General features: G+C 46.6%; 1 protein-coding gene across 6 annotated transcripts in view; it reads left to right on the plus strand.

Moving 5' to 3' along the window:
* The window catches only part of LOC110521175 (protein phosphatase 1 regulatory subunit 12A), a 61,508-nt gene extending 56,506 nt beyond the window's left edge, over nucleotides 1-5,002 (plus strand). For 5 of the 6 annotated variants that reach the window (XM_036969365.1, XM_036969366.1, XM_036969368.1 and 2 more), the window contains one exon: nucleotides 3,799-4,302. In XM_036969365.1, the coding sequence (XP_036825260.1) occupies nucleotides 3,799-3,885 (87 nt within the window). In that variant the 3' untranslated portion in view covers nucleotides 3,886-4,302. Of the gene's footprint in view, nucleotides 1-3,798 lie in introns of all 6 variants that reach the window. The other variant, XM_036969364.1, reaches the window with a different exon arrangement.
* The last annotated feature ends 7,127 nt before the right edge of the window (nucleotides 5,003-12,129 follow it).

Consider the following 12,129-nt stretch of genomic DNA (forward strand, 5'->3'; position numbering starts at 1 on the left):
GTTGAACCCAGGTTATACTCCACACAGACTCTCTGGTTGAACCCAGGTTATACTCCACACAGACTCTCTGCCTGAACCCAGGTTATACTCCACACAGACTCTCTGCCTGAACCCAGGTTATACTCCACACAGACTCTCTGGTTGAACCCAGGTTATACTCCACACAGACTCTCTGGTTGAACCCAGGTTATACTCCACACAGACTCTCTGGTTGAACCCAGGTTATACTCCACACAGACTCTCTGCCTCATCACAGCTTGCTGCTTCTTTCACGGCTTGTGCTGCAAATCACCAGTGTTGTGGCAGTAAGTGGTACACTGACTCTGCCATCCAAATGGCACCCTATTCCCCTATATAGGGCACTACTTTAGACCAGAGCTCTATGGGCCATGGTCAAAAGTAGGGCACTACATAGGGAATATGGTGCCGTTTTGGGTTGCACAATAAGGCATTAGACTGGGCCAGGGAAGGGAGGCCTGCTACAGCTCTGTTCCAGAGGAGACCAGTCTTGTATATAGTCATCACTTTATCATCCTCTGACTTTGCACCAAGACATGTTCTCAGGACAGGGTACTTATTTATCAGGGCTCATATTCACAATATTATGCATCCCAAATGGCACCATGTTCCCTGTTTAGTGCACTATTTTTTTATCAGGGCCCTCTGGGTCTCCCTATGGGCTTTATGGGTCTCTCCCTCTGGGTCTGCCTCTGGGCCTTATGGGTCTCTCTATGGGCCTCCCTATGGGCCTTATGGGTCTCTCTATGGGCCTCCCTATGGGCCTTATGGGTCTCCCTCTGGGTCTCCCTCTGGGCCTTATGGGTCTCTCTATGGGCCTCCCTATGGGCTTTATGGGTCTCTCCCTCTGGGTCTCCCTCTGGGCCTTATGGGTCTCTCTATGGGCCTCCATATGGGCCTTATGGGTCTCTCTGTGGGTCTCTCTATGGGTCTCCCTCTGGGTCTCTCTATGGGCATCCCTATGGGCCTTATGGGTCTCTCTATGGGCCTTATGGGTCTCTCTATGGGTCTCCCTCTGGGTCTCTCTATGGGCCTCCCTATGGGCCTTATGGGTCTCCCTATGGACCTTATGGGTCTCCCTATGGGCCCTATGGGTCTCTCCCCATGGGCTTTATGGGTCTCTCCCTATGGGTCTCCCTCTGGGTTACCCTCTGGGCCTCCCTCTGGGTCACCCTCTGGGCCTCCCTCTGGGTCTACCTATGGGCCCTATGGGTCTCCCTTTGTGCCTCCCTATGGGTCTACCTATGGGCCCTATGGGCCTCCCTCTGGATCTCCCTCTGGGTCCTCTGGGTCCCCCTCTGGGTCTACCTATGGGCCTTATGGGTCTACCTATGGGCCCTGATCAACGGTAGTGCACTAAATAGGGAATAGCGTGCATTTGGGGCACAGCCAACGTTTTTCTTAGACAAGAGTGCTGATCTAGGATCAGGCCCTCCCTCCTATTCAGTCGTTAAATCAAATTTAAACAATAAATGTAATGACAATTTGATCAGCACTACTACTACTACTGAGACACTTTGTGAATACAGGCCCAGGGTGTAGAGATCACTGGTACTGCTATCCAATGGGTGTAGAGATCACTGGTACTGCTGTCCAATGGGTGTGGAGATCACTGGTACCGCTATCCAATGGGTGTGGAGATCACTGGTACTGCTATCCAATGGGTGTGGAGATCACTGGTACTGCTATCCAATGGGGGTGGAGCTCACCGGTACTGCTGTCCAATGGGGGTGGAGATCACTGGTACTGCTATCCAATGAGTGTAGAGATCACTGGTACTGCTATCCAATGGGTGTGGAGATCACTGGTACTGCTATCCAATGGGGGTGGAGATCACTGGTACTGCTATCCAATGGGTGTGGAGATCACTGGTACTGCTATCCAATGGGTGTGGAGATCACTGGTACTGCTATCCATTGGGGGTGGAGATCACTGGTACTGCTATCCAATGGGTGTTCACCTCTCTTCATTCCCCACTCTAATACATCCTTCCACCTTTTGCCTCGTTCGCGTAACTCTCCGTTTCTGTTGCAGACAGACCTCAGCTGAAGTAGGTGGCAACCAAACTAAGCCTCATGAAAATGAAACCAGGATCCATCTGACTATAGTATTATTGGATTGTCTTTCTTCACACAATAATTGTATCAATGTCAATTTTCATCTATCCAAACAGTACAATATACAGTCGTGGGCCATAAGTTCTGAGAATGACACAAATATGCATTTTCACAAAGTCTGCTGCCTCAGTTTGTATGATGGCAATTTGCATATACTGTTATGAAGAGTGATCAGATGAATTGCAGGTAATTGCAAGTCCCTCTTTGCCATGTAAACTAACTGATTGGATGCTTGGAATCATTGTTCTTCCTCTGTCAACCATGGTTACCTGCCAGGAAACATGTGCCATCATCATTGCTTTGCACAAAAAGGGCTTCACAGGCAAGGATATTGCTGCCAGTAAGATTGCACCTAAATCAACCATTTATCGGATCATCAAGAACTTCAAGGAGAGTGGTTCAATTGTTGTGAAGAATGCTTCAGGGCGCCCAAGAAAGTCCAGCAAGCGCCAGGACCGTCTCCTAGAGTTGATTCAGCTGCGGGATCGGGGCACCACCAGTACAGAGCTTGCTCAGGAATGGCAGCAGGCAGGTGTGAGTGCACCTGCACGCACAGTGAGGCGAAGACTTTTGGAGGATGGCCTGGTGTCAAGAAGGGCAGCAAAGAAGCCACTTCTCTCCAGGAAAAACATCAGGGACAGACTGATATTCTGCAAAAGGTACAGGGATTGGACTGCTGAGGACTGGGGTAAAGTCATTTTCTCTAATGAATCCCCTTTCTGATTGTTTGGGGCATCTGGAAAGAAGCTTGTCCGGAGAAGACAAGGTGGGCGCTACCATCAGTCCTGTGTCATGCCAACAGTAAAGCATCCTGAGACCATTCATGTGTGGAGTTGCTTCTCAGCTAAGGGAGTGGACTCCCTCACAATTTTGCCTAAGAACATAGCCATGAATAAAGAATGGGACCAACACATCCTCCAAGAGCAACTTCTCCCAACCATCCAGGAACAGTTTGGTGATGAACAATGCCTTTTCCAGCATGATGGAGCACCTTGCCATAAGGCAAAAGTGATAACTAAGTGGCTCTGGGAGCAAAACATCAATATTTTGGGTCCATGGCCAGGAAACTCCCCAGACCTTAATCCCATTGAGAACTTGTGGTCAATCCTCAAGAGGCGGGTGGACAAACAAAAACCCACAAATTCTGACAAACTCCAAGCATTGATTATGCAGGAATGGGCTGCCATCAGTCAGGATGTGGCCCAGAAGTTAATTGACAGCATGCCAGGGCGGATTGCAGAGGTCTTGAAAAAGAAGGGTCAACACTGCAAATATTGACTCTTTGCATCAACTTCATGTAATTGTCAATAAAAGCCTTTGACACTTATGAAATGCTTGTAATTATACTTCAGTATTCCATAGTAACATCTGACAAAAATATCTAAAGACACTGAAGCAGCAAACGTTGTGGAAATTAATGTTTGTGTCATTTTCAAAACTTTTGGCCACGACTGTAGTGCGCTACTTTTGGACCCTGGTTAATAGTAGTGCACTATATAGGGAACAGGGTGCCATTGGGCTCTGGTCTAAAGTAGTGCACTATATAGGGAGCAGGGTGCCATTGGGCTCTGGTCTAAAGTAGTGCACTATATAGGGAGCAGGGTGCCATTTGGGATATATTCCATGTTAGTTTTCAACCCAATAACCAATGTTGTTCCTCTAGGTGCTCGGTGACCTGAGAGCTGACAACCAGAGGCTGAAAGACGAGAACGGAGCGCTCATCAGGGTCATCAGTAAACTCTCCAAATAGACGGAGAGAACGAGAGAGGGGGACAACAGGGAAGCCCACTCCCTCCCTCCCTCCGTCCATCCACCCCTCCCACCTCACATTCCTACCAGTGCCAAAGAATGAAAGACAGAGAGAGAGGAGGAGGGGGGGGGGGGGGGTACAAGAAACAAAAAAAGAGAAGACGTATGGGAATGTGGTACTCTAAACAACACCATATCTTGACTTGATTGTGACGCCTCTTCTTCCTTAGTCCTGACCAATCGCTGTGGCTTGTCGTTGTGTGTGTGTGTGTCTTATGCCCACTTTGAAGACAGGACCGTATCCATGGCAGGTAGCCGTGACAACTGTGGTCATGACGACGGCTCGCATAGTAGCAAAGAGGCGTGACAACAGCCAAATGCCCATGGGATTGTGATGTAAAAAAAAAAAAAAAAAAAACAGAGAATATAGACAATGTACACAAGGGGGAAATACTAATATGAGCACACACATTCCTTCTCTGGGTGCCATCCACACACATTCCTTCTCTGGGTGCCATCCACACACATTCCTTCTCTGGGTGCCATCCACACACATTCCTTCTCTGGGTGCCATCCACACACATTCCTTCTCTGGGTGCCATCCACACACATTCCTTCTCTGGGTGCCATCCACACACATTCCTTCTCTGGGTGCCATCCACACACATTCCTTCTCTGGGTGCCATCCACACACATTCCTTCTCTGGGTGCCATCCACACACATTCCTTCTCTGGGTGCCATCCACACACATTCCTTCTCTGGGTGCCATCCACACACATTCCTTCTCTGGGTGCCATCCACACACATTCCTTCTCTGGGTGCCATCCACACACATTCCTTCTCTGGGTGCCATCCACACACATTCCTTCTCTGGGTGCCATCCACACACATTCCTTCTCTGGGTGCCATCCACACACATTCCTTCTCTGGGTGCCATCCACACACATTCCTTCTCTGGGTGCCATCCACACACATTCCTTCTCTGGGTGCCATCCACACACATTCCTTCTCTGGGTGCCATCCACACACATTCCTTCTCTGGGTGCCATCCACACACATTCCTTCTCTGGGTGCCATCCACACACATTGCACCAGTCCAAGGCATCTTGGTCCCTTAGCTTTCCCACTCAGTAATTTATTTTATTTTGTGACCCACACATTCACACACCACCTTTTTCCACCAACCCACTCTGCTATTGTACTAACTGCGGATCTCAGTCCCTCCCACTCAAAACTATCCTACCCCACAAATACACTCCTTATAGAGGCTTTCACATCGACTCCTTCCAGACCCTGGATCCATATCTCCCACTCAAATCTGAGTGTGTCATTCCACTCCATGAGTCTCTTAATCTGTTGGTTTTGAACCCACCAGAGATCCACTCTTCCCCTCAAACACTATAGTGTTCTGAACCCACCAGAGATCCACTCTTCCCCTAACACACTATAGTGTTCTGAACCCACCAGAGATCCACTCTTCCCCTCAAAACACTATAGTGTTCTGAACCCACCAGAGATCCACTCTTCCCCTCAAAACACTATAGTGTTCAGAACCCACCAGAGATCCACTCTTCCCCTCACTAGTGTTTTTGTTTACTGACCCACAGATATTGCGTCCCAAATGAAACCCTATCATTTAAGTAGTGCACTACATCAGGGCCCTGGTTAAATGTAGTGCTCTAGAAAGGGAATAGGGTGCTATAGGCCCTAGTTAAAAGAAGTGCACTAGATAGGGGATAGGGTGCTATAGGCCCTGGTTAAATGAAGTGCACTAGATAGGGAATAGGGTGCTATAGACCCTTGTTTAAAATTAGTGCACTACATAGGGAATAGGGTGCCATTTGGGCCACATGGACCCACTCCATGCTCATTTAAATGACCACAGACAGAGCGGTCTGTTGACCACAGCACTTTAATCACCGACAGGCCAAGCTAAGCGATCACAGATCTGCGCCAGGCCAAGCTAAGCGATCACAGATCTGTGCCAGGCCACGCTAAGCGATCACAGATCTGCGCCAGGCCATGCTAAGCGAACACAGATCTGCGCCAGGCCAAGCTAAGCGATCACAGATCTGCACCAGGCCAAGCTAAGCGATCACAGATCTGCGCCAGGCCAAGCTAAGTGATCACAGATCTGCGCCAGGCCAAGCCAAGCTAAGCCCCATCTTGATTCATACTATACAAAACAGCTCCCCTCATCCACAAATCTGCAATCCCAATAATCTGTCCTTTCTCCTGAAGTGTGCACTTGTGCACTCCTTCACAAATGTAAAAGCATTGGATAGGTGGAGGTATTGACTAGACTAGAGGATAGGTGGAGGCATGGGCTAGAGGATAGGTGGAGGCATGGACTAGAGGATAGGTGGAGGCATGGACTAGAGGATAGGTGAAGGCATGGACTAGAGGATAGGTGGAGGCATGGACTAGAGGATAGGTGGAGGTATGGACTAGAGGATAGGTGGAGGTATGGACTAGAGGATAGGTGGAGGCATGTACTAGAGGATAGGTGGAGGCATGTACTAGAGGATAGGTGGAGGCATGGACTAGAGGATAGGTGGAGGTATGGACTAGAGGATAGGTGGAGGTATTGACTAGACTAGAGGATAGGTGGAGGCATGGACTAGAGGATAGGTGGAGGTATGGACTATAGGATAGGTGGAGGTATTGACTAGACTAGAGGATAGGTGGAGGCATGGACTAGACTAGAGGATAGGTGGAGGTATGGACTAGACTAGAGGATAGGTGGAGGCATGCACTAGAGGATAGGTGGAGATATGGACTAGAGGATAGGTGGAGGTATGGACTAGAGGATAGGTGGAGGTATTGACTAGACTAGAGGATAGGTGGAGGCATGGACTAGAGGATAGGTGGAGGTATGGACTAGAGGATAGGTGGAGGCATGGACTAGAGGATAGGTGGAGGTATGGACTAGAGGATAGGTGGAGGTATGGACTAGAGGATAGGTGGAGGTATGGACTAGAGGATAGGTGGAGGTATGGACTAGAGGATAGGTGGAGGTATGGACTAGAGGATAGGTGGAGGTATGGACTGGACTAGAGGGTAGGTGGAGGTATGGACTAGAGGATAGGTGGAGGTATGGACTAGAGGATAGGTGGAGGCATGGACTAGAGGATAGGTGGAGGTATGGACTAGAGGATAGGTGGAGGTATGGACTGGACTAGAGGATAGGTGGAGGTATGGACTAGAGGATAGGTGGAGGTATGGACTAGAGGATAGGTGGAGGTATGGACTAGAGGATAGGTGGAGGTATGGACTAGAGGATAGGTGGAGGTATGGACTAGACTAGAACGAGTTCCACCATGAATTTGCTTTTATACCCAAGAAAGGAAGTGAACAAGTGCACACTGATAAAAAGGACAGATTGTTGGGCCCCGTGCTGAACTCCCTCCTTAGGTTTCTATTGGGAAGGGAAGGGAAGGGAAGGGAAGGGATGGGATAGCGGGAGGAGAGGTGTATCACCGCAGAGTTGGGGGTCAAAGGTCATTGCACAATATTATAGACTTGCTGTTCTGTAAAAGCCTAATATGCAATGCATTGTTTATTATTATTATTATTATTATTATTACCATAATAAAATATGATAAAATATATTATTTTCGTATTTTTCCATGTGTCTGATGTCAATCTCTCCCGCTTTGCCAGGGAGCCACCATTGTTGGATGATGTATAGTATATTATACATGTGTAATAAATAAGTCATATTAATAATCATCGTGTTGAGAAATGAATCCCATGTAGTCTTCTTCATCATGTTGGTCTGATAATATTACATGGATGACGACACCTAATAAAACACGTGTTTGTATTCCTCTGGCCCGCTGTCTGTTGCTGTGTGAACGTATGTCTGTATCTAGAGTTCTGTTTTAAAGGGACAATCTGGGATTGGTAAATCCATTTTTTTTTTTTAAATTTTATGATTCTTTAACTATATATAGCCGTCAGTCAATCGGTCTGTCTATGAATTTGAGAGTGGTTTATGTTTCTCCAGTGCCGTTCCATTAGCTTGTTAACCTCGAACAAGTTGATCTTTTGTTTTTTCTAGAATCCCAGATTGCTCCTTTTAAAACTGCGGTTGGTATCCAGTAGTTGACTGTATATGGCTGTCGATGTAAGTAGGAGAATCCTTTCAACTCTATTTTTAGGTTTACTACATTTCCCCGATGACTGAAGAGAAGTCATGAAAGTCCAACAATACTCTATAACATTAGAATGCGAAGGAGTTTTCTTGTCCAAATGAAGGGATGGTTTTTAATCTGCTACCACATCATGTCCAAATGAAGGGATGGTTTTTAATCTGCTACCACATCATGTCCAAATGAAGGGATAGTTTTTAATCTGCTACCACATCATGTCCAAATGAAGGGATAGTTTTTAATCTGCTACCACATCATGTCCAAATGAAGGGATGGTTTTAATCTGCTACCACATCATGTCCAAATGAAGGGATAGTTTTTAATCTGCTACCACATCATGTCCAAATGAAGGGATAGTTTTTAATCTGCTACCACATCATGTCCAAATGAAGGGATAGTTTTTAATCTGCTACCACATCATGTCCAAATGAAGGGATGGTTTTTAATCTGCTACCACATCATGTCCAAATGAAGGGATAGTTTTTATCTGCTACCACATCATGTCCAAATGAAGGAATAGATTTGGGCTAAATTATAGATGGGCTGTGTACAGGTGCAGTAATGAAGGAATAGATTTGGGCTAGATTATAGATGGGCTGTGTACAGGTGCAGTAATGAAGGAATAGATTTGGGCTAGATTATAGATGGGCTGTGTACAGGTGCAGTAGTGAAGGAATAGATTTGGGCTAAATTATAGATGGGCTGTGTACAGGTGCAGTAGTGAAGGAATAGATTTGGGCTAAATTATAGATGGGCTGTGTACAGGTGCAGTAGTGAAGGAATAGATTTGGGCTAAATTATAGATGGGCTGTGTACAGGTGCAGTAGTGAAGGAATAGATTTGGGCTAAATTATAGATGGGCTGTGTACAGGTGCAGTAATGAAGGAATAGATTTGGGCTAGATTATAGATGGGCTGTGTACAGGTGCAGTAGTGAAGGAATAGATTTGGGCTAAATTATAGATGGGCTGTGTACAGGTGCAGTAGTGAAGGAATAGATTTGGGCTAGATTATAGATGGGCTGTGTACAGGTGCAGTAATGAAGGAATAGATTTGGGCTAGATTATAGATGGGCTGTGTACAGGTGCAGTAGTGAAGGAATAGATTTGGGCTAAATTATAGATGGGCTGTGTACAGGTGCAGTAGTGAAGGAATAGATTTGGGCTAAATTATAGATGGGCTGTGTACAGGTGCAGTAGTGAAGGAATAGATTTGGGCTAAATTATAGATGGGCTGTGTACAGGTGCAGTAATGAAGGAATAGATTTGGGCTAGATTATAGATGGGCTGTGTACAGGTGCAGTAATGAAGGAATAGATTTGGGCTAGATTATAGATGGGCTGTGTACAGGTGCAGTAATGAAGGAATAGATTTGGGCTAGATTATAGATGGGCTGTGTACAGGTGCAGTAATGAAGGAATAGATTTGGGCTAGATTATAGATGGGCTGTGTACAGGTGCAGTAATGAAGGAATAGATTTGGGCTAGATTATAGATGGGCTGTGTACAGGTGCAGTAATGAAGGAATAGATTTGGGCTAGATTATAGATGGGCTGTGTACAGGTGCAGTAATGAAGGAATAGATTTGGGCTAGATTATAGATGGGCTGTGTACAGGTGCAGTAATGAAGGAATAGATTTGGGCTAGATTATAGATGGGCTGTGTACAGGTGCAGTAATGAAGGAATAGATTTGGGCTAGATTATAGATGGGCTGTGTACAGGTGCAGTAGTGAAGGAATAGATTTAATGTCCAAGTGTATTTAGTGTCTTTATGTCTCACAGTCATAAAGCGTCTGAGACTAGAAGTGCTGAACTAGGATCAGGTCCTCCTCGTCAATTTATTATAATTGTAAAAAAGCCAAACTGATCCTAGATCATTCAACACTCGTCCTCTGACGAGGAACAAGCCCAGCAGTACTACAGATAAAATTAGGCCATTTTAGCAGAAGCTTTTAGCCAAAGCTGTTTAGTTATGCGTTCATACATTTCACGTATGGGTGGTCGCAGGAATCAAACCCACTACCCTCCGGCGTTACAAATGCCGTCTTCTACCAACTGAGCTACAAAGGGCCATGTGTCACAAATAGTACCATATTCCCTATATAGTGTACAACTTTTCACCAGAGTCCTATGGGCCCTGGTCAAAAGTAGTGTACTATATAGGGAATAGGGTAACTGTTGTCCCAAATGGCATTCTATTTCCTGTAAGGCTCTTGTCAAAAGTAGTGCACTATATAGGGAATAGGGTAACCGGTGTCCCAACAGGCATTCTATTCCCTATAGGGCCCTAGTCAAAAGTAGTTTATAGAGAATAGGGTGCCATTTGGGAAAGAAACACAGTGTACAAGTAGTTGCTGTAAACTTTAAGGTCTGGCTGCCTGTCTGTCTGGCTGCCTGTCCGTCTGGCTGCCTGTCTGGTTGGCTGGTAACATTTCCGTGCATCTGCTGGCAATGGAGCCATCAATCTCTCTGATGTTTGTGAGTGTCTGAACGTTTAGGCTTCCACTCACTCACTCACTCACACACTCACTCACTCACTCACTCACTCACTCACTCACTCACTCACTCACTCACTCACACACACATACATACATACATACATACACATACACACACACACACTCTCTCTCTCTCTCTCTCTCTCTCTCTCTCTCTCTCTCTCTCTCTCTCTCTCTCTCTCTCTCTCTCTCTCTCTCTCTCTCTCTCTCTCTCTCTCTCAGTCCAAGCCCCCCACCCTGTGTGTCCTGTTGCTTGCTAGCGTGCCTGGTAACCAGATGTCTCACATCATTGGAAGGAGAAAAAAAAATGAAAATGAAGAGAACAGCTGGAACAATGTCCACAACCTTCCCACAGAGGAGGAAAGGAGAGAGAGAGGAGGAAAGGAGAGAGAGAGGAGGAAAGGAGAGAGCGAGAGGAGGAAAGGAGAGAGAGAGGGGAGGAAAGGAGAGAGAGAGGAGAAAGGAGAGAGAGAGAGGAGGAAAGGAGTGAGCGAGAGGAGGAAAGGAGAGAGAGAGAGGAGGAAAGGAGAGAGAGAGAGAGGAGGAAAGGAGAGAGAGAGAGGAGGAAAGGAGAGAGAGAGAGAGGAGGAAAGGAGAGAGAGAGGAGGAAAGTTGAGAGAGAGAGGAGGAAAGGAGAGAGAGAGAGGAGGAAAGAAGAGAGGAGGAAAGGAGAGAGAGAGGAGGAAAGGAGAGAGAGAGGAGGAAAGAAGAGAGGAGGAAAGGAGAGAGAGTGGTTAAGAGCGTTGGGCCAGTAACCCAAAGTTTTCTGGTTTGAATCCCCGAGCCGACAAGGTGAACAATCTGTTGATCTGCTCTTGAGCAAGGCCCTTAACCCTAAGTTGCTCTGAATAAGAGCGTCTGCTTAGTGACCAAAATGTAATGTGGTTCCCATCCATACATAGGTATTAGTCCCAGACAGACAGGCCCATCTGCTAGTTCCATCTATGTGCTGTGAACAGCGATAGTAGACAGAGGTAGAGACCAAACACTGTCCTGTAGGAATAAAGCTGCTGACAACAAGCTCAGCTCCTAATAAGGTAGGCCTGGCTGGCCTAGACTCGCGCTCTCTCTTTCTCTCTCTCTCTCTCTCTCTCTCTCTCTAACTCTCTCTCTCTCTAACTCTCTCTCTAACTCTCTCTCTCTCTCTCTCTCTCTCTCTCTCTCTCTAACTCTCTCTCTCTCTAACTCTCTCTCTCTCTCTCTCTCTCTCTAACTCTCTCTCTCTCTCTCTCTCTCTCTCTCTAACTCTCTCTCTAACTCTCTCTCTCTCTCTCTCTCTCTCTCTCTCTCTCTCTCTAAAATATCCCTCCGGTCTGAGAAAGATAGAGTGAAAGGAAAGGAGGAAGAGAGGGAAGCGGATGGATCGCAACCTTATATGGGGAAAAGCGCTGGTTTTCCCAGGGTTTGAGTCTCTCACCCGTGGCGCGAAGCCAGCCAGAGGACAAAACAGCCCCCTAGTGACATCTAGTGGTGGAAGTGCGGAATGTCAGAGAAGATCTCTGGTCTTCATTTTTAGACTGTCTGTATGAACGCATAACTAAACAGCTCTGGCAGCTGAAATATTAATTACAGTATACAGGCAAACATAGAAAAG

Source organism: Oncorhynchus mykiss, chromosome 30, assembly GCF_013265735.2.
Source record: "Oncorhynchus mykiss isolate Arlee chromosome 30, USDA_OmykA_1.1, whole genome shotgun sequence".
Classification (NCBI taxonomy): domain Eukaryota; kingdom Metazoa; phylum Chordata; class Actinopteri; order Salmoniformes; family Salmonidae; genus Oncorhynchus; species Oncorhynchus mykiss.